This window comes from Thamnophis sirtalis, unplaced genomic scaffold, assembly GCF_051295495.1.
Source record: "Thamnophis sirtalis isolate CommonGarterSnake01/CBP01778 unplaced genomic scaffold, rThaSir2_p1.2 scaffold_12, whole genome shotgun sequence".
NCBI lineage: Eukaryota > Metazoa > Chordata > Lepidosauria > Squamata > Natricidae > Thamnophis > Thamnophis sirtalis.
In genome coordinates this window covers 58,062,407-58,090,253 of record NW_028261392.1, presented here as the reverse complement: position 1 = coordinate 58,090,253, position 27,847 = coordinate 58,062,407, and the positions used below count along the sequence as shown (strand labels likewise).

At 42.0% G+C, this 27,847-nt stretch overlaps 2 protein-coding genes across 4 annotated transcripts in view; one reads left to right on the top strand and one right to left on the bottom strand.

Annotated features, from left to right (window-relative positions):
- Positions 1 to 4,168: 4,168 nt before the first annotated feature.
- Positions 4,169 to 11,654, bottom strand: LOC106550037 (uncharacterized). The gene is made up of 5 exons (XM_087726299.1): positions 11,646 to 11,654; positions 9,477 to 9,563; positions 8,125 to 8,189; positions 7,478 to 7,615; positions 4,169 to 4,403 (listed from the first exon to the last, which is right to left on the bottom strand). Exons 1-5 carry the CDS (start codon positions 11,652 to 11,654, stop codon positions 4,280 to 4,282), a joined length of 423 nt encoding a protein of 140 aa, XP_087582425.1. The 3' UTR covers positions 4,169 to 4,279.
- Positions 11,655 to 14,177: 2,523 nt separating this feature from the next.
- The window catches only part of COP1 (COP1 E3 ubiquitin ligase), a 104,351-nt gene continuing 90,681 nt past the window's right edge, over positions 14,178 to 27,847 (top strand). The window contains exons 1-5 of one of the 3 annotated variants that reach the window (XM_087726785.1): positions 14,178 to 14,617; positions 20,596 to 20,655; positions 21,312 to 21,409; positions 24,118 to 24,194; positions 26,090 to 26,209. In XM_087726785.1, the coding sequence (XP_087582911.1) occupies positions 14,247 to 14,617; positions 20,596 to 20,655; positions 21,312 to 21,409; positions 24,118 to 24,194; positions 26,090 to 26,209 (726 nt within the window). In that variant the 5' untranslated portion in view covers positions 14,178 to 14,246. The remainder of the gene's footprint in view (positions 14,618 to 20,595; positions 20,656 to 21,311; positions 21,410 to 24,117; positions 24,195 to 26,089; positions 26,210 to 27,847) is intronic. The other 2 variants (XM_087726786.1, XM_087726784.1) reach the window with 2 other exon arrangements.

Sequence of the window (27,847 nt, the reverse complement as noted above, 5' to 3'; positions counted from 1 at the left end):
GAGACTTCAATGCCCGTCAGACAGTGATGGTCTGGTCCACGGTCTGGGCTATACACCCAGGGCCTTAGAGTATTACCGTTACTTGAAATGGGGTTCCCGGCAGCCAAACAGAGATCCTTGGACTTGATGGTGTGGCAGTATGAACAGATTTCCAGAAAAATGGCAAGATACAGGAACTCTTTCAGCAGTTCCAAAAAGGCTCCACACCCATTTGCACTACTCAGATGATGCTGAGGGCACAGGCGAACCTCCAAGTGGCCTCAACCTCTCTGTGACAGAATGCAAATGACCAGCTGTCTGCAAGGAACATCAATCCTTCCATTCCCACCATCCAATCAGAGCTGAAGAAGCTTCTTGGATGAGAAGGGAAATGTCTTCTAAGACCTGATTGTTTCTTCTATTTAATTTGCCTTCTACAGGTACTTAATAAACCCTGAAATCTCCTCATTAACTGGTGTGTTCATTGTGTTTGGATTCCCAAAGAGCCACTTATTCAGCTCCTGGGCCATTGCCTGATCCTTGGCGAAAAACACACACAGAGAGACACATAAGCATATTATCATATCAGATCTATTTACGTTCAATAACAAAGGACATTTACAAGCAAACAAAGGAGATACCTAAACCAATTTACTATTTACTGTGCCAAGAGACTAGGATCACTTGCAAACCAGGCTTTCACCAGAAATCAACTGTATCCCCATGTGAAATGGAGCACATCGTCTCCATGCCAGGAGCAGCCTTCCTCCCAAGACATTTTCTAGAAACCAGAGTTCTGGGCTGGCTTGCTGATTCTACAACAAAGACAGCTAGTTTTGGGCTACCAGGAAAGAAAGCTTCCCATTCCTTTCATTCTAGGTTAAGCTGAAAGAAAAAAGCTCGCAAAGGGCCACATAATACTGTACTATACCCCCTCCTGGCAAATGTCCTAACCTAATGGTTTCATCTACTGTTGCTATTATAAAGGAGCAGCAACAAACCCTGGACACTCAAACCATGCTATTCATATGCTTACACAGTGCTTGGAGGCTTTGAATTTCAGCCTAGGGAAGAAGGGGGTCCACCCACCTCAACCCTGACTCTCAGTGGGGTAAGCGCTCCCCGAGAAACATCCGCTGTGCAATTTGGGTTTTCTCTGGATTCACAACTATTGCTCGAGAAGCGGCTGGTAACTGCCTTTGCACAGAGCTATCTCCTGCAGCCATTTTTGGACTGAGAGGAATGCTCACAGTCTGTCACAATTGGTCCTTTCACAGTTGGAGTCATGCAACGGGCTTTACAGCTAGTCTTGCTGCGATTTTTTCCTCAGGCGCAATATAAAGTGCTGGTTATCCTTTTTCAAGCCATGAATAGCACAGAGCCAGGATACATGCCTCTCTCTGGGGGTACATGATAGATAGGGTGGGTCCCTCCAGGCCCACTCGCTTAAGTGTTCTCACCCAGTGAGACCCAGTTAGCGCAAAGCTGCCCTGCCCTGTGAAAGAGGATTATCTATGAGAACCAGCACCCTTCCTCCATCCCCTTCTGGGTGATGAGGACAGTGCAAGCAGCTGGTTCTTTCCCCAAGGGTAGGTTGAGACTACAGTTCAGAAGGCATGGGAGAAGAATGGCTTCGTACGATGTACAGTTTGTGGTTACTATCATTCTGTTGGTTTTTATATTTTATTGTTATGCAGTGACCCATCCCCATCAGGGATGTTGTGTATAAGATGGGTGTCCACATCACTCTCTTAAATAAAGAGGTGTCACTACTGCCCAACAACAAAATCAAGCTGATCCCAATAAATGAGGAATTTGCATCCCGTCTATGTCAGCTGACTGGGAAGGGGAATCAATCTCTTGGATTGTAGCAATTTGAGTGTAACAGAAGATGATGAATTAAGGGAACTCTTGGGAACTCGTTGCATTCAGACAGCCCTTCCTTACACGTGACGTGACCTGAGTTAGATCCTCCAGGGAGATTTCCTGCACAATGTGGCTGTTGGAAGGGACAGTGGAGAGAGACGTAATAATACTTTTCAAATACCTGAAAGAAAATTATATCTAAAAAATCAACACTGCTATTGTGTCAGAGTGTAGGACATGACATCATGATATGACTATTAGGAATAAAAAGTCTTAATGGTAAGAGAAGCAACAACAGCCAGGAAGCAGAGACAAAGGCAGTTGCCGGGAAGAATGAACTGAAACCAAATAAAAAAGATCCAAAAGAAAAGGAGAAAGGGAAAAGGAGAAGCAGTCTCAAGAGTGGTGCTGGTAATTATTTGGGGTTTTATGTGGATTGTGTTTTGTGTACAATACCTATGGTTTGGCCTTAGTTCATTGGGAGGAGGGGAATAGTTTGGTCCTCCTTTATGTTTTTGGCTGCTCTGTCATCTACTTTGAATGAGTTCCGATTCTTGGTTCTTTTGGTCTCTGGTATGATTTCCTGGGTTTTGTTTGCTTGGATCTCCAGGGCAAGAAGTTCTGTGGTTTTAAATACTGATTCTAAAACGGCAAAGAACTCTAACTGATTAGCATTGTATATGTTATAGTTCAGGCCTTTCTGGCATATTGTGCTTTCCAGTAGAGAATGGTCAACTGGATGTGTTGACTACTCATTTGGGCTCATTTGTCTCTTTGTTTCTGGAGTTTAGCTTGAGTAGTTTGATTTGGAATTTTGTTTTCCTTTTTTTTTTTGGCTTAGAGATGGAGTCATGACAGTGTCAACATTTTTGGATTTGTTCCAGTTGCTCATTGAGATTGTTTATGGTGCATCACCATAAAACCCAAACCAACTAAGTTGCTTAAGAAGACAAACCAGAGGCCATCTATGACATGCGGAATAAGAGGTGCTATGCAGGACAGATAGGCAGACTGCATCCATTAACACCAACTGGCAGTCAGAAGACACATACACACAAAAACCCCTTAATCTTACAACACATACACAGTCTCAACTATAGTTTCAATTGGGTAACTGTGACCATCCTAGACCAAGCCAAATCCAAAAATGCTAGGGGATTTTCAGAGAGATTAACAGTGGGAAGGGACACCCCCCCCCAAAAAAGCAGGAGACCTTACACCATTTCTGACAGATGGCCGTTGAGTACCTTCTTGAAAGCTTCCCATGATAAAGCTTCCAAAACTTCGGAAGGCAAGCTGTTCCACTCATTGATAGCTCTCAGTCAGAAAATTTCTCTTGCCATGGTTCTTAAGTGACAACAATGTTGTTAACAAGCAAATATGGCTTCCCCCATTGACTTTGCTTGTTAGAAGCTGGAAGAGTAAGTTGCAAATAGAGATCATATGACCTGTGGAACTGCAACCGCTATAAATACATGCCAATTGCCAAGCACCCAAATTGTTTAGATATATCAGGACCCTCCTCTTGCATGTTTTTCAAGGATCTTCAAAGTCATTCTAATATTCACCACAGATTCTTCAGGACATTGCTTCTTGAAGTTTTCTATTGATGTTTCAAGCAATCCCTTTTTCCCCCCGTCTTCGAGACTGTTACTTGGACTTTTGTAGATGTTGAATGCCTATAATAGATGCTTCAAGCCATCTCTCCACATCTAACTCACACGTTTCTGGCCTTTTTTCCTGGAGATGATTTATCGATGCTTCTAGCCAACCATTCATGTCCACCCTGGATGCCTCAGCACATTCCTCCGGGAGGTTGGTGGCAGATGCTTTAAGGCATTCTGGCAGGATGTGTTTTGACCGTTCAGAGGAATCCTCTTTTAGGAGTTTGAAAGATTTCTGCAGCCACCTCAGTATATCTGGCCCAGGTTCCTTTGATTTTTTTTATTTTGTCTACTGAAGCTTTAAGCCATTTCTGGTTCAATTGATATTCCACCATTTGAGGCTTCATTTTGTTTTGAGCTTCTGTCTTGTGTTCCATTTGGTCTCTGTATATCAATAAGGTGCAGCGGCCCATCCTCAGCTGTTCTTCTCTGGAAAAAAAATCAGAATGTTAGGTGTGAATCTAGGCCAACAAAAAAGTATTCTTAGTTAAAATAATGGGAACTGCTTTGATGTCAGGAAACTCTCACTCTGAAAGTATATAAATATTGTTGATCAGTGGGGGATGGAGGTTGAAAAGTCTCTCCTATACCTATCTTCCCATTCCATGAGACTAACTCCTAGATTTGTATATGTAAAAGTTTAAGAGCCGTAGTTTGTAAATTTCTTTCAAAAGTAAGGGGAATGTCAGGATTTCTAAGGTTTGTAAGATCAGGAGACCCTAATATGAAATTCTGGAAGAAGTAGTTTGTGATGGCTATCTAAAAATTTCTCACCTACACATCATTTCGTGGTACTCTCTGGAGAGCTCCTCTTTCTCATCAGTAAGTTCAATGTTTATGACCATCAGAATCTCTTCGTTTTCTACTGTCAGTTTCGACATCACTGCTATCTTTCTGTAAATTATGAGGCCCAGAGAGATATTAGCCCTCTTAATTTGTTACTTGAATTACTAAACATACCTACATTCCTAATTATTTTTGCATTCCATTATACCTATTGCTCTTCTCTTATTCATTTATATGTATGTACGTACGTACATACATACATACATACATACATACATACTTACATACATACTTACATACATAGATATAAAAGAATGGAATACTTCTTTTATCCAGTATATCTGGTTTACGGGATCTAATAAATCTGAATTTGAAAGAAAATGGCAGTTGGTCTTACCTGAAACTGCATGTTTAAGAGAAGGTGTGGGAGGAGTAACCAATGGGTATTAACCCTGCCCTCTTGCCCTTGGAGTCTGAGGATAATCCTTTGAAGCCACGCCTCTGATCCTCCTCTTGCTCTCCCAGATTAACTGATAGTCGTAGCAGAGTCCTGTAAGGAAAGAACACAGAACAGCGCAAGCACCTATCCTTCCTATTGACCCTGAATGACCACGTAGCTATCTCAAGCCCCTGGCGCGGGTGCGCTAAACAAGGGGGGAAAGTGACTCCTCCCACACCTACACTTAAACATGCAGTTCAGGTAAGACCAACTGCCAGTTTCCTGAGTGAGGTGTGGGAGGAGTAACCAATGGGACATACCAAAGCTAGATGTCCTAGGGGGGGGGGATTATTGGGCCTGAGGCCCTCGAGAGTCTAGGACTCCCTGCAGCACCCTCCTGCCGAAGGCTGCCTCCGCGTAGGCGTAGGCATCTAGACGGTAATATCTAATGAATGGGGAAGGAGACGCCCAGGCGGCGGCCCGGCAGATCTCTTCTATGGGCCTGGGTGGCCCAGGCTGCTGAGGTGGCCGCACTCCTGGTGAAGTGCGCTGTGATACCCTCTGGGACTTGAATACCCCGTGCCTGGTAGGCCTGTTAAATGGCCGCCCTTATCCACCTGCTGATGGTGGCCGGGGAAACCTTAGCGCCTCTCGTGGAAGGTTGATATGACACGAAAAGCGCTTCTAAGCGCCTAAAGGGAGCCGTGCGTTTAAGGTAAATGTGCAAGGCTCTCCTGACATCTAACTTGTGCCACGATCTTTCCCTATCCCCAGAGGGCTGCGGACAGAAGTCCGGCAGAATTATCTCTAGAGCCCTGTGGAAGGGAGAATTGACCTTGGGCATGAACACGGAGTCCAATCTGAGGATTACCCGGTTCTCTAGGAATGTGCAAAGGTCCGTTCTGCTGGAGAGAGCGTTGATCTCAGATACCCTCCTGGCCGAGGTGATGGCAACCAGGAAGATGACCTTAAGGGTCAGAAATTGGAGGGAAACCTCCCACAAGAGTTCGAACAGTGTCTCCATCAAGGCCTGGAGGACCGTAGATAGGTCCCAGGAGGGGAAACGATGGACTGCTGGGAGCTTAAGATTCGCCGCTCCTTTGAGGAAACGCTTGAGGACCAATGTTCCCTCTAATTTTTTTCAGTGTGAGCAGAAAAGTATAGTGTTTGAGCGGCATATTTTCATGCCTGAGCACCTGAATTTTTTCACAGATGTCACATAAGACAACAACAAAATCAGTATTATTTGAAACTCAAAGTTATGTTTATTCAAGGTACCCGCTTAATTAAAAGTGTTATATAATATCAGTATCACTTAACAACGCTCCTGCTTAGCAACCAAAATGTTGGCTCAGAAAGTCTGGCATTTGAAGCACGCAAGTCTTAAAGCTGTTGTTACAAGACCCTTGCACCCCTAACCCTTTAGGGAAAAAAAACCCCAGGGGTCTTCAAACGTGACAGCTTTAAGACTTGTGGACTTCAACTCCCAGAACTCCTCCCTGAGGGGAATTATATATTTGGACTGTTTCATAGTTACATTAGAGAACTACATTGTTAGAACTTAGCACAAAAGATACCTTTTATCTGAAAATCCAAATAGAGTAAACCTGCTATTATCCCAGAGCACTAATGTCATTTGTCTCAATCTGTTTTACAAGCCTGTATTAAAATAGATAGAAATATTTTCACTAAATTTTATAGATCTATATTTCAGGAACCTATCAGAAGTTAGGGTAAGATAAGAGTGGAAGAATGAATTTTGTTGCAGGTCATGGGGATTTTTTCATCATCTTAAAAGTGGAGCGCATATGCATTGAACTAGCAATACCCATTTAATAACAAAAGGAAATGGCTGAATTAAATTTGGTAAAGTTGCAAGCGAGCTGTAAAAAGCTCCTGAAGACCCCTCGCCTGGATCAGAGTCCCCTGGTCTCGGGCCTGCACCCCCACGCTTCGCCGCCTCCATCATAACACTCACAGTTTTGTTGCTCACTCCCTCCTTGTTCTCTGCTGGCTGATCTTCTCTTTCCCAGCCGGCCTGCACCGAGGCTTCTAGGCCTTCTGCGGATCCACCAGCAGAATAGGGCCGCTCTAGACCTCTTCCCGCCTTCTCGATGCTGTCTGAGCACTTTCGGCTTCCGTGGGAGGAGAGCCGATCACGCGCTCGACCATGTGATCTCCTCAAAATGGCGGAGATTCAAGATGGCGGCCGCCAGTCTCCGCTTCGATTCCCAGCTGCTTGGGAGCGTTGGGGGAAGATTCCTCGGCTCCCCGGTCCTCTGCTGGGCTCCTGGGTGCAAGGGGGCCTTCAAATGGCCCACACGGATCCTTTTGCCCTCTTACGCAACCCTCCGGTTGCTGGGGATCGCTGAGAGCACAGCAGGAGGGGTGAATAATCCACAGAAATCTTCTTTAAGAGAAAAAACACTGAAAGGAAAAACAGCCTTAATCCTAAGGCAAGGTGATGCAGCCTGTAGGATCCTGGGGATTCCTAGAGGCTGCAATCCTAGAAAAACCTGAAGGAAATAAACCCTAAACTTTCCAGGTGAGGGAGAGTCAGAGAAACATTCCTTCTGGGCTGGAGTCTGAGGTTAATCTGGGAGAGCAAGCGGAGGATCAGAGGCGTGGCTTCAAAGGATTATCCTCAGACTCCAAGGGCAAGAGGGCAGGGTTAATACCCATTGGTTACTCCTCCCACACCTCACTCTGGAAACAGTCAAATCGCTATCTAAAAATTTCTCACCTATAAAGTTCTTCTTTAAGGTCATTATTCTCTCGTAGGAGCTCTTTCTCTACAGCTTCTTTCTGAGCCTTGCAGCTGAGTCTCTCAGTTTCTCGCCTCAGTTTCTCCAGCTGCCCAGATTCCTCTGAACTAATTTTTCTGTAAAATATCAAGAGCAAAGTGTAATTAGCCCCCTTAGGTTTTTTTTAATTTGAATTATAAAACTTGTTTAAAATAAAACTAACTGAAATAGCTGAGAAAGGAAGAAAAAGTCAGGGTTGCTATCTAAATCTTTTAACCTGCTCAAGTTTTCTTTATAATCTTTATATCTTCGGCCAGCTGGTGGTTTTTCTGTACAAGCTCCTGAATATGGACTTTGAGCTCATCTTTTTCTGCCATAAGTTTTAAGATTTCCATTGTCTTTCTGCAAATTATGAAGATCAGAGAGAAATTAGCCCCTTGGGTTTTTTTTTAACTTGAATTATCAGGCTTTTGATACAATTACAACACATTCCACCCTTTCCCCCCCAAACTTTACTAGAATATAATTTTCATCACTTGTTTGATAAAATGGCCAGTCCCATTGCCAATGGAGAAATTATGAATGTATCGAAAGTGTGAACTTAATAGGGTTATGCAAAGATTTGATGAACAATGCCAAGACTTACACATAACTCTGGTCCCTCACTCTCTTCAGATCTCCTTCCAGTTTTTCGGTTTTTGTCTGAACAATCTAGAGAAGCCAAAATACAACACAAGTCAGGAATATATTTTCATATCAGCCCACTCACTACCCCCTACCCCTACCCCCACCCCATCACTTGTACTGGGCTTCTTCACCTCTTCTTATGACATGAACTGTTTCTCGGTACTGGACTCTCAACAGATTCCTCTTAATCATATGCGAGATATGACCTGGGGAACTGCAACTGCTATAAATGCATGCCAATTGCCAAGCACCCAAATTCTGATCATATGACCATGGGAATAATGCAATGGTTGTTAAGTGTATTGATTATAAATAACTTTTTCAGTGCTGTTATAACTTTGAATGGTCATTAAACAAATGTTTATAAGTCAAGCACTACCTGTACTGTATATGAATAGGGATCAAACCCTCATACCAATGGTGATGATGATGTTGGGTAATGAAATGTCTGCAAGCAATGATCCAAGCTCAGAGAGTACCAAGGATTCTACATTTCTACCCTGAGTTACAAAGATTCTCTTCATTTAGATATCATCTTGCAAATTTTAAAATGGGGAAAAATGTATTTTTACAGTGTTTTCTATGTGGCACATTATGTTATTTCATTTTTTTCAACAACGGGATGATAACATATTGAATTAAATTGAATTCTTCGGCCAAAGGGGATACAGAAATGGATACAATTTTCCCAAGAAACCTTCATGCAGACCTTCCTCTTGTTTCTTCTGCTTCTAGTGTAAAAATGCAAAAAAGCAGATGAGACCAACACATATATGAGGAACCATGGGGATTTTAGGGTAAAGGTTTGCCATTTGCCTTTGGTATTGGAACTATGAAATCCTTATTTTGGTGGCATGAGGGGACCCCTTGTCCCCCTTCATATTCAAAGGTGCCCATTTCTTGTGGGCCATATAAGGTTCACCTTGATGTTTCAAGGCATCATTTTTATTCTGTCTTCGAGACTCTGACTTGGATTTTTGTAGATGTTGAATGCCTATAATAGATCCTTCAAGCCATCTCTCCACATCTAACTCACAAGTTTCTGGCTCTTTTTCCTGGAGATGATTTGTTGATGCTTCTAGCCAACCATTCACATCCTCCCTGGATGCCTCAGCACATTCCTCCGGGAAGTTGGTGGCCGATGCTTTAAGCCATTCTGGCAGGATGTGTTTTGACCGTTGAGAGGAATCCCCTTTTAGGAGTTTGAGAGATTTCTGCTGCCACCTCAGTATTTTTGGCCCAGGTTCCTTAGATTTTTTTTATTTTGTCTACTGAAGCTTTAAGCTATTTCTGATTCAATTGATATTTTACCATTTGAGGCTTCATTTTGTCTTGAGCTTCTGTCTTGTCTTCCATCTGTACGTCAATAAGCTGCAGCGGCCCATCCTCAACTGTTCTCTGGGAAAAAAATCAGAATGTTAGCTGTGTATCTGGGCCAACAACAAAGTATTCTTAGTTAAAATAATGGAAATTGCTTTGATGTCAGGAAACTCTCACACTGAAAGTATATAAATATTGTTGGTCAGTGGGGGATGGAGGTTGAAAAGTCTCTCCTATACCTATCTTCTCATTCCATGAGACTAACTCCTAGATTTGTATATGTAAAAGTATAAGAGCCATAGTTTGTAAATTTCTTTCAAAAGTAAGAAGAAAAGAAAGAGTGGAAGGAAAAAGGAAAGAAGAAGAGATTGATATGGAGGAAGAAAAGGAAAGAAGGGCCAAACAAGCATGATTTATGCCAAAATGCCACGAACGAATAGACAACAGTATAACACAAACAATGTTTTGAAAGTGAAAAGGAATCATCCAAAATCAGGAGGGCTCCCCTGACTGCAGCATTAATAGCATAACAATTCAGCTCATGTGGAAGGGAAGGGATGCATTATCAGGAAACCTCTCAAGACTTCAATGCCCATCAGACAGTGATGGACCATAGTCTGGTCCACGGTCTGAACTATACCCCCATTTGCACTACTCAGATGATGTTGAGGGCACAGGCGAACCTCCAAGTGGCCTCAACCTCTCTGTGACAGAATGCAAATGACCAGCTGTCTGCAAGAAACATCAATCCTTCCATTCCCACCATCTAATCAGAGCTGAAGAAGCTTCTTGGATGAGAAGTGAAACGTCCTCTAAGACTTGATTGTTTCTTCTATTTAATTTGCCTTCTACAGGTACTTAATAAACCCTGACATCTCCTCATTAACTGGTGTGTTCATTGTGTTTGGATACCCAAAGAGCCATTTATCCCACCCCTGGGCCATTGCCTGATACTTGGCGAAACACACACACACACACACACACACCTGATTTATCATATCAGATTTATTTACTTTCAATAAAAGTAAATTTACAATCAAACAAAGGAAATACCTAAACAAACTTACACAAAGCAATTGTGCCAAGAGACCAGGATCACTGGTAAACCAGACTCTCACCAGAAATCAACTTTATCCAACAGATATCTGGGGCAGACTACCAGAATGGGTCTCTCCTTGTATAGGTAGCTCCGAGCGGGCCGCCACTACCAAACCATCAAGACACACTGTGGCATATGCCAAGGATAGGAAGGTTTGCTTGCTTTTCTACCCAGTGACCTCCCTGGCTGAGCAAAGATGCTGGAGAGGAGCATGGGCCCCTTGCCACTTCGTCTGTGAGGGAAGAATTCAGGCTCTGCTCCCCCCACGTGAAGTGGAGCACATTATCTTCATGCAAGGGGCAGCCTTCCTCCTAAGACGTTATTTTAGAAATCGGAGTTCTGGAGAGGCTCACTGATTCTGCAGCAAAGACAGTTAGTATTGGGACACCAGCAAAGAAAGCCTCCCATTCTTTCCATTCTAGGTTAAGTTGAAAGGCACATGCAAAGGACCACATAATACTGCATTCACCATATCCTGCCGAATGACCTCACCTCATGGTTTCATCTACTGTTGGCTACTCATATGGTTACACAGTACTTGGAGGCTTTGAATTTCAGCATAGGGAGGAACAGGGTCCAGCCACCTCAACCCTGACTCTCAGTGAGAAAAGCACTCCCCAAGAGATAGCTGCTGTGGGATCTCTCTGGACCTACAACTATTGTTCGAGGAGCAATTTGGGTTCCCTGTTGTCGAGGTTTAACTGGTAGCTGTGGCTAGCTGGCTTTGCACAGAGCCATCTCCTGCATCAACTTTGCCCATTCCTAGAGTGAGAGGGTTTGCTCACAGTGCAGCTCAATTTTGTCCCTTAGCATGAGTCCCTTAGGACTCATGTAACAGGCTGTACAGCTATTCTTTTGGCTGTCATGCTGCATGGATTTTTTTTCTCAGGTTTAATACAAAGTGCTGGTTATCACTTTTCAAGCCACAAATAGCAGAGACCAGGATAATTGCAAGAAGGTCTTTCTGAGGGTGCATGCCCATCTGACTGAGTCAGATAGAGTGGGTGCCTCCAGGTCCCCTCACTTAGATGTTGTCACCCAGTGAGACCTAATTAGTGTACCTTTACCATAGCTGCCCCTGCCAAATGATAGATGATTTTCTATGAGTTGCAGCATCCTCCCTCCATCCCCTTATTGGGTGATAAGGACCCCACAAACAACTAGTTCTTCCTCCAATACTAGTTTACTCAAACTAGTTTATTCAAACCTGATACTCAAACTCTAGTTTGAGACTAGAGTTCAGAAGGTGTGGAGGAAGAATGGTTTTGCTGGTATGATGTGCTTTAGAGTTTGTGGTTACTATCATTTTGTTGGTTTTTATAGTTTATTGTTATGCACAGACCCAACCAGGGATGTTGCGTATAAGATGGGTATCCATCTTAAATAAAATGGGTATCAGTCTCTTAAATAAAAAGGTATCACTATTGTGTGATTTGCTATCCAGCAACAAAATGAAGCTGATCCCAATAAATATGGAATTTGCATTCAGTTTGTCTCAGCTGACTGGGAAGGGAAAGGGGAATAAATCTTTTTGATTGTAACAGTTTGAGTGTAACAGATGATGATGAATGAAGGGAACTCCTGGGACTTTGCTGCATTCAGACAGCCCTTCCTTACCTGCAACGTGATCCAAGTTAGATTCTCCAGGGAGATTCCCTCCACAATGTGGCTGTTGGAAGGGACTGTGCAGATGATGTGGTACCAAATAAGGCAAAATGTAATTTTAGCCTACATTAGCAGCATTGGCTCCAACCCATGGTTCCAAATTCTCAGAATTAAAGAGGTGAATAAATTCAGACTTTTAAAAAATGATGAAATGGAGGGAAGACACAATAATACTTTTCAAATACCTGAAGGAAAAATAGATCTTAAAAAATCAAGACCCATTCTCTATTGTTTCAGATTATAGGGCATGACATGATGACATAAATATTAGGAATAAAAAATCTTAATGGTAAAAGAAGCAACAACCAGGAAGCAGAGACAAAGGTGGTTTGCCTGGAAGAATGAATTAAAACAACATAAAGATCCAAAAAAAGGAGAGTAAGAGAAAAGGAGTAGCAGATTCAAGAGTTGTGCTGGAGAAGCTTCAGGATGGTTCTTTTTGAGACTTCCAGAAAGTTGAGGGGTCAGAAGTTAACCTTTAGGGGAAAAAACAAATGCTGCAGTAAATCATAATCCAGAGTATGGCAACAGAAGGTAACAAGATCATCTGCCATGGAGACCTCCTTTCACTAAGAACACTGGTGGCTAGTCATGATACACTTGAGCAGCTGAAGTCAAGCTGACCACAATTGGCTGTCAACTGCAAATCACTGGATCCTTAAATTCAAACACCCCAACAGTGTGAATATTGTTGTGGAGGAACACTTGCTGTTTCAACATCACAACCCCTTAATGTTTGGACCACAGGACTGTTCTCCTCAGGAAGGAATGCAAGTTTTGACACTTTGAGAAGCCTTCCTTATGAAAAGTTTGTCTGTCTCTTATTCTCCACCAGGAGAGCCTGGCAATTTTATATCGGAGTTTAGGGGCACATATACATACCTTTCCATATAAGTTCTTAAAAAAAAAACACCTTTCATCAATCACACTCACAGCCTCTGAATTATTCCAAAGGTATCTGGCTGAAAGGAGCGGATGTGACTGAAAACAAAGATGTCTCGCTCCCAGTTGAGGAAGGCAGTGCTAGAACCAAAGGTTTCAGCTGTTGCAAGAAAGGGCAAACATATAACTTAGCAGACAATGTCACATCAAGGGCTCTTGGCACATTGAAACTGTAAAACCATCCCCAATTTGATAATCACCGTCTCTTGTTGAGACAGGTGACCTGCCAGTGGGTGTGCAAAAATCTAACTATTCTCCAAAGGGAAAAACTGCCGACTTGTTTAAGAGTCCCAAAAAGGCATTTTTATGAGGGAGGGGGGGGGAGAAACTCTCTCAGGAATGATGCCCTTCTCTGTCTAATGAAGGCAACCGTTGAACGCAGCCACACCACCAAGGCCAACCCCCAACGGATAACCGGGAATTTTAGGCATCTGGGGGGTCCGAAGGCCACGCAAACTGAGCCTAGGAAAGACGAGGGCTTTGGAAACGGAGGAGCGAGCCGACGAGAGCCCGTCCTTCCCCGCCAGTCGACGTCGCGCAAGGGAGGCGAACCCTCCCGAGAAGCGCCGGTTCAACCGTTGCGACGGTTTGCCTCACGCGCGCGCGCGCACGAGACCCTCCAGCTTCCCTCGCGCTTCGAGAGAGCGAGGAGGTTCTTCAGCGGCGCATGCGTCGTGCCTCACGCGTGCGCGCGCGAGAGACCCTCCAGCTTCCCTCGCGCATCGGAGGGAACGAGGAGGTTCTTCAGCGGGCGCATGCGTCGTTCTTAGCCCCGCCTTTTGGGAGTGCAGGATGTGTGTGTGGGTAAAGTTAAGACAAGCGGGAGGCATTTCCCCCGCCCCTTTTTGCCTTCGGGTGGGAGGAGGAGGAGTGGCTGAGGGAGTCCGGGAACCAATCAGATGCGACGTCCTGGCTTCCTGAGGCGGGACGACAGCGAGAGTTTTTATTTTCTCCGTAGAAGCCTCATTGTTCCTCCCCCCCCTCGCAGTCGGTCGGTGTTGCGGGGAAGCGATGCGTTAATTCGCCTCCGTCTCGCTGGCTCAGAGGCCTCGGCAATGTCCGGAACCAGGCCATCGCCTCAGCACCCTCCGGCCGGGCCGGGTGCTGCGGGCCCTCCGGGCTCTTCTTCCTCGGCCTCCTCGGTCACCACCTCGGCCTGCTTGGGTCCCGCCATGGCGACGGGCACCGCCATGGCGACGGGCTCCTCCTCAGCGGTGCCCTCGCGACCCGTGTTGGTGGCGGCCGCCGTGTCCGGAGCTTCCTCCAGCGGCAGCGGCGGCGGCCTTTCTCGCCTGGCGGGGACCCGAGTCGGGAGCGGCAGTGGCGCAGCCGGCAGCAGCAGCGGCACCAGGAAGAGGCCGCTTCTGACCCCGCTTTGCAACGGCCTCTTGAATTCCTACGAGGACAAAAGCAACGATTTCGTCTGGTGAGTTGGCCCTGGAGCGACGGGGGGAAGCGGCTGCTACTCCCGTGTGTTTGGGGGCAGAGCTGGGGGGGGGTGCCAAGAGGTTAGGGTTAGGCTGGCGCTGGTGTAGCCCTAGGCGTCTCTCAACGTTGCTCTTCCAAGCGCAACACCCCCCACTGGTTCATAATGCCGCCCCTCCGGTTGTGCCTTATAGCAGTGTTTCCCAACCTTGGCTACTTGAAGATGTCTGGACTTCAACTCCCAGAATTCCCCAGCCAGCGAATGCATTAGCTATAATAGCACGTTCAGAATAGACCAGTGTTTCTCAAGCTTGGCCACTTGAAGATGTCTGGACTTCAACTCCCAGAATTCCCCAGCCAGCGAATGCATTAGCTATAATAGCACGTTCAGAATAGACCAGTGTTTCCCAACCTTGGCCACTTGAAGATGTCTGGACTTCAACTCCCAGAATTCCCCAGCCAGCGAATGCATTAGCTATAATAGCACGTTCAGAATAGACCAGTGTTTCCCAACCTTGGCCACTTGAAGATGTCTGGACTTCAACTCCCAGAATTCCCCAGCCAGCGAATGCATTAGCTATAATAGCACGTTCAGAATAGACCAGTGTTTCCCAACCTTGGCCACTTGAAGATGTCTGGACTTCAACTCCCAGAATTCCCCAGCCAGCGAATGCTTTAGCTATAATAGCACGTTCTGAATAGACCAGTGTTTCTCAAGCTTGCTGGCTGGGGAATTCTGGGAGTTGAAATCCAGACATCTTCAAGTTGCCAAGGTTGGGAAATACTGCCTTATCGCTCAGGGCTCTTGCTGGTTTGCTAGGAGGAGCGTTAGCTCATCTTAAGTGCCTGGGAACTGCGACCGCATCAAAGCGTTGGCCATGGAAGAAAGAAGGGAATGGCCAACTCATGGTTGACCGTAACATTTCAACTGTGGATTTGGTCGTTTGTGATTTTTCTCACACACACACGTGCACACCTGTGATTAAAGAATAAGTTCTGTGGAGCTAAGCGGGGTTTACTACTGCAGTCATTCTGAAAAGTAGATGATGAGGTTTCAGCTGCCCTGCATTTGCCTAAACTCAGATTATTATTAAGTTTAACCAGGATTGAAATATCTGTGCTGGCAGCAAGATTCCGTTTTGATTACTGAGTAACGGGAAGAAAAAATTGTGTTTTGGGGCATTTCAATTTCCCATTCTCTTTTCTGAAATCGGCATTGTGGGTTCATAGGGCTTCACCAATTAATTCACTGCGTTTACCTTGGGGCACTATTCCAGCACAACCAGTCAACAGGATTTCTTTTAAGTGCCCCAGAGAAAAGAGGCTTTAATCCAGTGTTTTTCAACCTTTTTGTGCAAAGGCAGACTTTTTTCATGAAAAAAAATCACGAGGCACACCACCATTAGAAAATGTTAAAAAAATTTAACTCTGTGCCTATATTGACTATATATAAAGTGTTTTTCCCACGGCACACCTTACACTATGTCACGGCACACTAGTGTGCCGCGGCACAGTGGTTGAAAAACACTGCTTTAATCCACATTTCTTACAGAAGATGCTTGTGCAAGGAAAGTGCCTCAAACCTGCCTTTCTAAAACAGTATCTGTGAGTTGGACAATATAAATTTGATACATTATTTTTAAAGAAGTCTTTTGATTAATATAGTAGACATTTTAATCTAGGTCCCCAAGTGCCTGATTGGCAAACATGCTTACTGTCTTCTGGGGATTATTCAATTTCTTTTCAACATGCATGATTCTTGTATCTATATACTGAGCGTCTTTTATTTTCTCATTTATTTTCTTCCTTGCATAGTTGCTCCATCTAGGTCTAAACAACTATGTTGGCCCTATTTTGACATAGTATTTTGGAAGTTGTGTAACCAAAGCTGTAAACAATATTATTGTTGAATCATGGAATGTTACAAAATTTATTATTATAGGTTTATTTTGCAATGATCTACAAAAAAACAATTTATATAATAGTACCGTGTTTCCTCGAAAATAAGACAGCATCTTATTTTCTTTTTACCCACAAAATATGGCTTGGGCCTTATTATGAGGGGAGGGTTTATTGTTTTGGGGTTGCCAGGCGGCTGCTCTCTTGCGAGCAGTCTCTCAAAGAGCCTCATGGGTGAATGGCTGTGTTGCGCTGTCGCAGTAGCACAACACTACAGCCATGAAGTGACCACGCTCACGAGAAGCCACCTGGCAAACCCCCTTACCAGCCAGGCACAGCGCCATTCACTGACCTAGGGGTATCGCCAAGCCGCATGAGCGCCTGTTTGCCGCCGCCCGGCTCCCGCAGCTTGCCACCTTCGAAATGCCAGTGAATGCGCTCTGAATGGCTGGGGAGGGGGGTTGCGCGAGCGGCTGCTCCGCTCTCACTCATGCGCCTCCCAGCCTCACAATGCCCTGGCCCAGCTCTCCCTGCAGAGCCAGGGGCACCTCCGCTGCCGCCGCCACCGCCATCCCACCGTGGCTTTTTTGGCGGCTTCCAAACTGGTCCAGCAGTGGCCGCTCTGGGCGTACACTCTATGGTTGTATGCCCTGCTGGCAGCTGGCCCACAACCATAGAGCGTATATCCAGAGTGGCCACTGCTGGACGACTTGGTTTGGAAGCCGCCAAAAAAGCCATGCTGGGATAGCGGCAGCAGAGGTGCCCTGGCTCTGCAGGGAGAGCTGGGCTAGGGCATCATGAGGCTGGGAGGTACGTGAATGAGAGCGGAACAGCCGCTCGTGCAACCCCCCCCTCTCCAGCCATGCAGAGCGCCATTCACTGGCATTTCGAAGGCGGCAACCTATGGGAGCCGGGCAGCACAGCCATTCACCCCTGAGGCTGTGCCCGGTTCTTTGGGAGCCTGCTCGCAAGAGAGCAGCCGGCCGGCAACCTCCCTCTTCAGCTGGGCACAGCGCTGCTCACCAACCTAGCGGTATCCCGAAGGCACCAAGCAACACAGTCACCTTTGCCTCCCCCTGGTTCCCGTGGCTTGGCACCTTCGGGATACTGCTAGCTTGGTGAGCAGCGTTCTGCCTGGCCGGAGGTGGGGGGTTGTCCAGGGGGCTTATTTGCGGGAGAGGGCTTATATTTTTGCCCACCAGAAAAATGTGGCATGGCCTTATTATGAGGACATGTCATATTTTTGGGGAAATACTGTACCTGTACTGTCATCTGCATCAAGTCATCTACCACAAACCTAATATCTTTTTTCTGATTAGCCATCACCAGATCAGACACTATCAGTTGTAGAAGGTTTAAGATGTTTTGCTGTAATATGAAAGTCTTTATCCTTCCTTGCATTTCATCTTAGTTCCTTTTCCTCTAATTTGGATCTACTATTAATCAGTTGACCAGCTTGCCTCCAGAAGTTGTGATGCTCCATCACTGGAGGTTTTTAAGAAGAGATTGGACAGCATTTTTCTGGAATGGCATAGGGCAGTGTTGGCAAACCTTTTCGGCACCAAGTGCCGAAATGGGAGCATGTGCTTGTGCCTGAAATTGGAAGAGCAGCTGCCCGGTGTGCATTATGTTCTGGTTTCCAGTGCGTGCATGCACACTGACCACCTGGTCTTCCAGTTTCTGGTGCACGAAGACCAGCTGGCCAGTGTGCATGCGCGTGCGGAAACCGGAAGAGCAGCCACTTTGTGCGTGGTGCGAAGATGATATTCCGGTTTCTGGCGCGCACATGCATACGGGCCAGCAGTTCTTCTGGTTTCTGATGTGTGTGAAGACCAGCTGGGCGGTGCGTATGTGCACGCCGGAAGAGCAGTGGGCGACAGCTCGCATGTCCAGAGAGATGGCTCTATATTCACGCATGCCATAGATTTGCCACCACGGGCATAGGATCTCCTGCTTGAGTAGGGGATTGGATTAGAAGACCTTTTCAATTCTGTTTTTCTGTATTCTGGAATCCTTTGCTTATTGTTCTAAACAATTTTTGTCATCCAAATTATTGGCTGCCTTATTTCTTGCATTAAACATGTTAAGAATGTGGGTTTTCAAAGACCCCTTTGGTCACATATGGTTTACTATTCTTCAGACTATCAGAAAGAATCTAGCTGCACTTTTTCCAACTGACACCTTTTTAAAGGCATAAGCTTTAGAAACTAGTTTCAGGCTAACATGGCTATCATTCTCCAGTGACATTCAGACACTAGTCTAGAAGATCCCCACTTATCACATGCTTGCTGATCTTAGCAAAGAACTTTACAATAAATGTAATTTGTTTTGCAGAAAAAAAATTATTCCTTAAGAAGACTCTTTATTTTATGTGTTCAATGTGTTTAATTACTTTACATTTAGTAATGTTTTCTACAAACTTACCTAGAAAAGAGATTTTAAAAAACAGTTATTTATTTTTAACTTCTTTCTTCAAGCCATTCCTTAAAGTTAAAAGTTCTTAGGCAAAGATGTCAATCTTAAGGAAAGGTTTTCTGGTTTTGATTAATGATTCCTTTCTACTTCTTTGAAGGTATATTAATTTTCCAGTCACAATAAATTTAAATAAAGTTATTGTTTAAGATATAACTGCCATTCTCATTTTGTTTCAGATTAAATTTCATTTTAAACTAGATAATAACTTGGTGATTTAGTACCACAGGGAATATGTATTTGTAGATTCGTGGTGTTTTTGTCATGCTATATCGTGAGAACAAGGATCACCAGTGGGTTTTTACCTTATACCTCCATGTTAAACTTTTATATATTTGTTTTCTTTGAACAATTAACCAAAGCAATATTGCAGCAATGTGTAGTTTGGAACTATTAGCTTTAATTTATTTATTTTTAATCTAAATAATTGCAGTGAAATGAATCTTAAAACAAATGTTCATAAGTGTTTTCAGTTGAGATTTAACAGACATTTGGATTTATGCATCTGTCCAGTTCAGCTGCCTTCCCCCAAGTTGGTTATTATTAGTAGAGTAAAATCCACAGGTAGGAACCCCTCCCCCCCTTTTAAACTGAGAGTTTAGTCTTGATCTTTGATCATAGAAGACTGAAAACTTTTTTGGATATTTAAAAGCAATGTTTACATTGTTGAAATTGTAAGCAAACTAAGATGTTTAGCAAAAAAAATGTATTTATATTTCTTTTGGTGGATGTTTTTGCTGTTTCTATACTATAGGAGAAAGTGGTCCATGCTGTTTTATATTGCATTCTGTTTTTGTTGAATATGGCTTTGATTGGAATAATTCTGGAATGTGTGAAGAAATTAAAATGAACCTTTTGAGAATTCCCTGTTTTTTTAACTGCAATATTTTAACAATTTGTACACTTAGAAAAAAAACCTGCTACTCCCTTTTCAGATTTTAAAATGTTGATAGTTGAAAAAAAATCTTAAATTTTTAAAGAGAAACACATATATAAATGAGTGTTTTAGAGTTTTTCTGATTTTTCAAAATGAATTCCTTCATCAAAGATTTCAACTAGTTCTTGATACTGACCTGGAAAATTGGGTTGTTTTTAGTATATTTTTTTATGTAGTTCCATCATTATTTTGCAAAAGAAGTATTTTGCTTGGATACGCTTTTTGCCATAATTTAAGTAATTTAATTTTAAATTTTAAGTAATTTAATTACTTTTAAAAAGCATTATTTCCTCATTTTTAACCATTTTCCTATTTAAATTTTAAGTATAGAACCTGAGATAACTTCTATCAATTACTTTTTCCAGATATATACATAAAGAAGTAACTTGGATGTGTATTTGAATGCCTTTTGTATTGCATCTTTTATGTCTCAGCCTATTTTTCTAGATTTTTCTTTAGATTTTAAATCATATAAATGACTAACTTTTGGTCTCTGGGCTTTCTATTAATAAGAGATTAACAAAAGCCTCTCAATGCTGGTAGTGTGTAACAAGAGTTTTATCAACTATTGGATTCATTCCCTTCGCTCTTCCTCTTTTTTACCACTAAAAGAAACAATGTTTGTTTAAAAGTTTCCATTGATATTTATATCCTTTTCTTTCCCTTTCAAGCCCCATCTGCTTTGATATGATTGAAGAAGCTTACATGACAAAATGTGGACACAGTTTCTGGTAAGGTTGCTTGATAAACCTGTTTAACAAGAGAGATTTAGTTATAAAATGAAAATGTGTGAACTAAAGTTATTTTGTTAAATGCACCTTTTTAACTCAGTATTCATTGGAGATAACACAAAACATTTTCTATTTCTGAATGGTAGTACTGACATAGCTTTAAACAAATAACTATTAAAACATATGAAAACAATTAGGTGGATGAAGCAGGACACGACACATGCTTCAGATTCTTATAAGTGACTATGAATTCTTCAAAGCTGTCACTGGTTTTCAAAATTCTTACCCTTAAAAGCTTATTTTTTTGAAGTGGTGTGTCTCTTCGAAAGTTTGGATGCATACAATTCTTTCTCCACTTTTGTATGTTATGAAAATATCTTTGAAGATGATAAATCTGCAACCAATAATATTTTAAAACTGCCTATTAACATCCAATATTTTGTTGCTTTTTGCAACAAAGTAATATTAGTTATAAAAAAAAGTTGCCCAGAACTTGAAGATGCTTCATTGATTTGATCTAACTTTAGTACCCAACCACCTGGTATCACAGCTCCAATTCCTCAATTAACAAACAGAATGTAATGTATCACATTCAAAAGCATATCTTAATAAATTTCTGCAGTAGTTTTCACTGTTCTGTTACTTTTCTTGAACAGTTACAAATGTATTCATCAAAGCCTAGAAGATAACAATAGATGTCCCAAATGTAATTACGTTGTGGATAACATTGATCATCTGTATCCCAACTTTTTAGGTAAGTTTTAATGTTCACTAATACAGGCTTCAATCATATCTTGGTAACTTTCTCAATAACAACTTTTATTTCTGCGTGTTTATTTCTTTATTATGTTTCACATACTTCTGTTGATTTTGTACAACATAGACTACATTCATGGATATGTAATATCTGAATATCTATCAGGTATTCAGTGATATGAGCCGAGGTGGCACAGTGGTTAAATGCAGCACTGCAGGCTACTTCAGCTGACTGCAGTTCGGCTGTTCAAATCTCACCGGCTCAGGGTTGACTCAGCCTTCCATCCTTCCGAGGTGGGTAAAATGAGGACCCGGATTGTTGTTGGGGGCGATATGCTGACTCTGTAAACCGCTTAGAGAGGGCTGAAAGCCCTATGAAGCGGTATATAAGTCTAACTGCTATTGCTATTGCTATATAAAAACTAGCTTTGCAAAACAATAAGTGATTAAGTTAAGAGAGTTTGTGGTGGACCGTGATTGTGAAAGCAACAAATTGAAAACTCTTGGTAACCAAATAATTTAATAATTCTTAAGTCATATTTCATTTTGAGATGTGAAGAGAGGGGGGTGAAGATCAAAATAGCCTTATGCTAAATGAATTGTATACTCGCCAAAAAAACGTATTAAACCATAGTGCCTATGACTCAATTCTCTTGTAAACCCGAGATGGGTTTACAAACTTTTTTCTGCTCATTTTTTGGAAATAGTGGTATTTGTATAGTGGTTTGATAATAGTTTTTTCTGATCTTGGACTGTTTGCGAGTGAGCTTGCAAGCCCCCAGATTGCTGGTCAATAATTTATTTTAAACAATTATTTATGTTTCATATAATAATACATCGGAAATAGGAAAAAATAAAACTGGATTAGAGTTTATTCTTCCTTTTGATTATGTGAATAGGAGAAACATACATGAAACTAATATGGAGGGTAGGAAAAAGTGCAATTATGTAATTTGGTTGTATATCGTGCAAATACGTCCATTTTGTACATTTGACAATAGTTAAAGTAGTAGACTTATTAAAAGAGCAATGTTAAGAACCTTCTGTATATGATGGGGGGAAATTGTACTTATTTTTTGGAGTATAAGACGCACCCCCCCTCCAAAAAAAAGTGACTGAAAATGTCTGTGCATCTTACACAGCGAATGTTGCTGAAGCCCCGCCTACCCACCAACCTCCACCCTTCAGCCTCTGCTTTCCAGCAATTTGCCTCCTTGCAGCAAACTGCAAACAGCGTGGTCAGCTTTAGCACAGCCTGATTTAGCATGAGCAGCTGAGTGGCGGTTGGATCTGCCTCCAGGAATGCTGCCATTCAGCTGTTCCAGGCTGTGGGGATCACCACTGCCCATCGGCGCTGGCACCGCCCATTGCCAGCACCGCCCATTGTTTTTGCCACCTATCACCGCCTCCACACACCCCATTTTTGGCGTCTGTGCATCCCATTTTCAGCCCATTCCAAGTGGCAACGATTCCCGCTGCCTGGAACGGGCTGAAAATGGGGTGCATGGAGGCTGAAAACGGGATGTGTGGAGGCCGGAAATGAGGTGTGTGGAGGCGGCAATGGGTGGCGGCGATCACCGCCGCCTGGAACAGCTGATAGGTATTCCGGGAGGCCAGTCCAACCGCCAATCAGCTGCTTGTGCTAAATCAGAGCGTGTTGAAGCTGACCACGCTGTTTGCTGCAAGGAGGCAAATTGCTGGGAGGCAGATTTTTTTTTCTTGTTTTCCTCCCGAAAAGTTAGGTGCGTCTTACACTTCAGAACATCTTATAGTCCGAAAAATACAGTATTTTGATATAGGTAACATCTGCTGTAAGTAGACTATTGTGTACACTAAAATGTAGCTTTTAATATTCCTACATATTAGATGAGCTTCAATCTCCTTGATTTACTCAAGGAGTAAAAAGTAATATCAAAAAGCATGAAATCACAATAACTACAACAAAATCCAAATTCTAGAATATGCATAGCTACCAAATTATTAAACAGCCTTCAAGTGCTTGCTAAAACAAGATTGCTTCCTTGAAAGCTAATAATAGGGGTACCAAATATGATGGAGGCTATCAAAGAAGAGCCTTAAGGCCCGTGTCCCTTTGAATATTTGTAGGTATGAGAGTCTCAGTATCCTCTCCCTGTCAGTATTGAGCAGATTCACTTGCATAATGGATGTCACATTCTTTACCAATGGTAGCTTTGGAGCTTGTTTAAGTGAAACCCAGGTAGAATGCTTACAGTAATCCCAAGGTGTGATAATAATGGTGTGATTTATTTTCACCAAATATTTTTTATTTAAATGCGCTAGATCTATGATGTCTTGGTTGTTAGACGAGGCTGGACACCCACAAATCTGAATGCATTTAATGGTCACATTTGATGAACCAGTTACAGAATGGTGAAGATGCATCTTATTTTGATGTACTTTATAGTTTTCTGAAATAAAATGAGTGACACTATTCATCAATACTGCTGTATAAATTAAAAATACTGTACGTACAGTATACATTTTACAGGAAAAAAAAGGAAATCTTTTTATTCTGATTGGCAAGTGAGTAATAATATTTGTTGCTCTGTTGTGTTTAATCTTACTGAATTAATAAAAGCGCAGTGTTCAAATTTACTCCTTTGACCTTCTTAGTATGCATGTATTTCTAAGACACTTTCATCTATCATCTTAAAATGTACTACATAGATCTTTTTTTTCCTGTAGTGAATGAGCTCATCCTTAAACAGAAGCAAAGATTTGAGGAAAAGAGATTCAAATTGGACCATTCAGTGAGTAGCACCGTATGTCCCAATCTTCTTTCTTTCATTTTCTTATTTTGGGGATTGAGGGACGGAGTGCATGGTATTCCTATGTTCTAAGCATTTGAGAATGTCTGTTTCATTGACAGACAACTCAATTAAGCTGCGTAACCAAGGGTTATTTGGGATTTTCATTATATAGTCTAACTTTACCCTTTAATATACAGTAATAATGGTTTTGATAAATTTGTGAATATAGATTCAAAATGTTCTGTATTTTCCAGTGCAGTTTGTAATTACTACAAGTTATGACAATGAGATAATCGTGAAAGTTATGCTTTATAAGACTTAGCTAAGAATATCAGTAATATTAAAACTGATAGTACACTTCTCATTTACATAGTCAGGTCTTTTTCTGTGAAATTCAAATTATCTACAGGAGATTGAAGTCTTGAACCATTCCAGTTCAGATCATTATATAAGATGGCCCATGAGTTAAATTCCTGGTTAAGCTTTGATACCGATAGGAAGTATCTGGTGGTATATAATGAGAAGTCACATGTGGCATGGTGGCCAGTGTAACTGCAAACATCAGTCATTATAACATGTATAAAGAGGGAAATCACATGAAACAATGCATGGGGGACATATCATAACGCAACATCTATATCTTTCTTTTGAGAACTTAGGTGAATGTGGTATGCTTATGCCATTCAGATAGATTCTAAGATTCTTCCAAGAAACATTTATTTGTATATTTATTTAATTTGGCTACTTATCTCATGAAGTGACTAATAATTATTAGTGACTAATAATATTAAAAAAATATGTAGGAGCCAAGAATAAATCACTCATTATAATAACTACATTAACCATTAAGTGGGTCTGCACACACTTGTAGCCCCAGGCCTTGGCACATAGCTTGGTCTTTATGGACTTATAAAAAACCAGCAAGTTGGGGCCATACTGAATTAATCTGTCATGAGATCATAGCTTTTAAGCACATCGAGTATATTATTGAAATAGTTTATTCACAAATGTAAATATGTGAACAATTTTTGTTGAAATTTAGGTGATAATCATAAACAGATGCTAAATGTAATTGTATAGCTATGGACTAATGCTAACATTATTGTATTTGGACTGTTAGCATTGTACTTACACAAGAAATTGAAACAGTTTGGTTAAAAGATTTTACTTTCATATTAAAGTAAACATATACAGTTTCTGTTAAACTTTTCTTTGGAACAAGAGACCACATTCTTTTGTTTCCCTACATGTTGAAACAGATAGATGCATTAACATTTCATCTGAAATATCACAGTTTCCACTACATATCTAATTACCCAAATAAGTTACTTAAATAACTTCTAGAACATTCTGCACATGCTGTTGGGCTTTCCCCCCTTCTTCAGCATGTATCTGTTCATGCCCATTCATCAATCTAGCTGCATCTGGGAGTTTAAGCATAGTATTTTGTATGGGATTGCAAGTGAAACTGGAGACGTGAGAGATTCTGTCAGATGTGCATGACTTTGGAGTCCTCTCTGGATCTGAATTGCATAACTGAAGCTCTAATAACAGTTGATTGTTCCAAAGAATATTTTGAGGATATGGGAGTGAAGGAAGGAAGTGGTATAAGTTTGGGATTATATTATTCAGGGCTCATTTCTACAGCAAAGTATGGGATTCTGCACAACTGCAGTAATGCATGTCCTGATTCACCTCAAGAAGATTGGACATTGCTTCCGCAAATAGTGAAAAAGAAAAAAGTAGCCAGAATTAAGTTTATCCTTTTCTTACCATTTTTCTCAGAGTGGTATGCTTATATTGGATTACTGTGATTGATTTATGCTATTATGAAATGTCTATGCTATATTGAATTAAGGCTCTAAAACATGTTATTATTATTTGTTTTCTCCTCCCCCTCTCTTTAGAATGGGCACAGGTGGCAAATATTTCAAGATTTGTTGGGAACAGACCAAGACAATCTTGATTTGGCCAATGTTAACTTAATGTTGGAACTTCTGGTGCAGAAGAAAAAACAACTGGAGGCAGTAAGCTTTTTTCTAATCTTTTAGTAGATATATATTATAAAACAATATATTTCTTTTAATGAAACTTATTACCCTTTTTGCCAGTGTGGTTGAGGGACCAATGTACAGACCAGAAACTTAGCGTCTAAATGCCCTAAATGGTCCTTGAATACCCAGTTGATGGTCCTACCATCATCAGAATAAAATGCTTTACTTTATTTAAAAAATGCATTATGAGATTTTGATGGCCTTATGTGATCTTTTAAAGTAGCAGGGTGTTCTCTAGTCCATCATACAAGATTGTGACATGGCTGAGAAAAGTTAGCATCCCCTTCATTATTCAGTTTTAAATGAAGTCATAATCTGTTGGCTTTCATAAGACATTTTAGACATATAGCAAATGCATTATTTCACTAGGTTTCATATGATGATAAAAATATTTGAACAAATAATTTCAAGCATATATTTTATTATCAACATCTTGAGCAGAAGGGCTCCTTTATCTATAAATGTCCCAAAATTGTTGAGTGCATTCCCAGCTTTCCCATGATGTCTTGTGTTGTGGTATGTTGTATATTAGCAATTCCTGGAATGGATTCCTTGACAATATCCAAATGAATTTATACTTGTCTGTATATGGCTTGTGTTTCCTTTTTTGTTCCATAGAAGAAAAAAATGGTATGAAATAAATATTATGCCATATGTTTCATTGCAACATTTGGAGGGAATGGTATTTTCTCAAAATACATTGGGTGCACAATTATTAAGCAAGTTGTATTTTGGAGGATTGAGTTTATTATTGAACAACTGCAGTGCTCTCAGTCAATCTGAAATGTTAATGAGGTTTTGGCTTTCTTAGGAGAATATCAATGTGTGCACAATTATTGGGCAACTATTAGTGTGCTGAATTATTATGCAACTAAGCTAAACTCAAAATCTACATATAAACATTTCTGACATTTAAAAAAAAACAGTGACCAATATAAGCACCCTTGTTTTCCTGCAGCTCGGTGGGAGGGGTTACAACAGGGTTAAGTCACAGCCTGATTGGTCCAGAGACTGAGGGAATTTTCTTAAAGTCACCATCCTTCCCTATTGGCTCCCAGTTTCCTCTCAGTCTCCTGGTCCAAGCACTGGTTTTTGGCTCCTTGAGATACTAATAATTGCTTTTTAATTCGATTAATTGGATACTCTAAATTCCTAAATTATCGGACTGCCGGCCATCGAGTCTGCTGGTCAGTTTCATAAGGAGGCAGGGCTCACGGTCCTTGCCTCTGGGCCGAAGAGGCTTGTCCGACTCCTGGGCGTGCAGGGATGATGTGCTCCCATTTGCAGCCGAGATTCCTAGAGGCTTTAAGGCGACGAGGCAGGCAAGACGACAGAATGTGAGCCGCATCGCCGGGATTATCCCAGACGTGCCCTAAAGCCGCCGCACCTTAACAGCTTCCTGCGGCGGAGGAAATTGGGTGCATCCTTACTTTGGCCATGTTTCTGACCAATGAAGACCTTATACTTCTGGGCACTCTAGAAAGATTGCAGTTCTGGGACATGACAGCACTGGAGGATAATGGGTTCCTGGTAGCTTCACATTTGATTCTTCTCAAATCTTTGACAGTTAATTTGCATCTTTTTTCCCTCAACGTGTTTCTTGTGACCCCG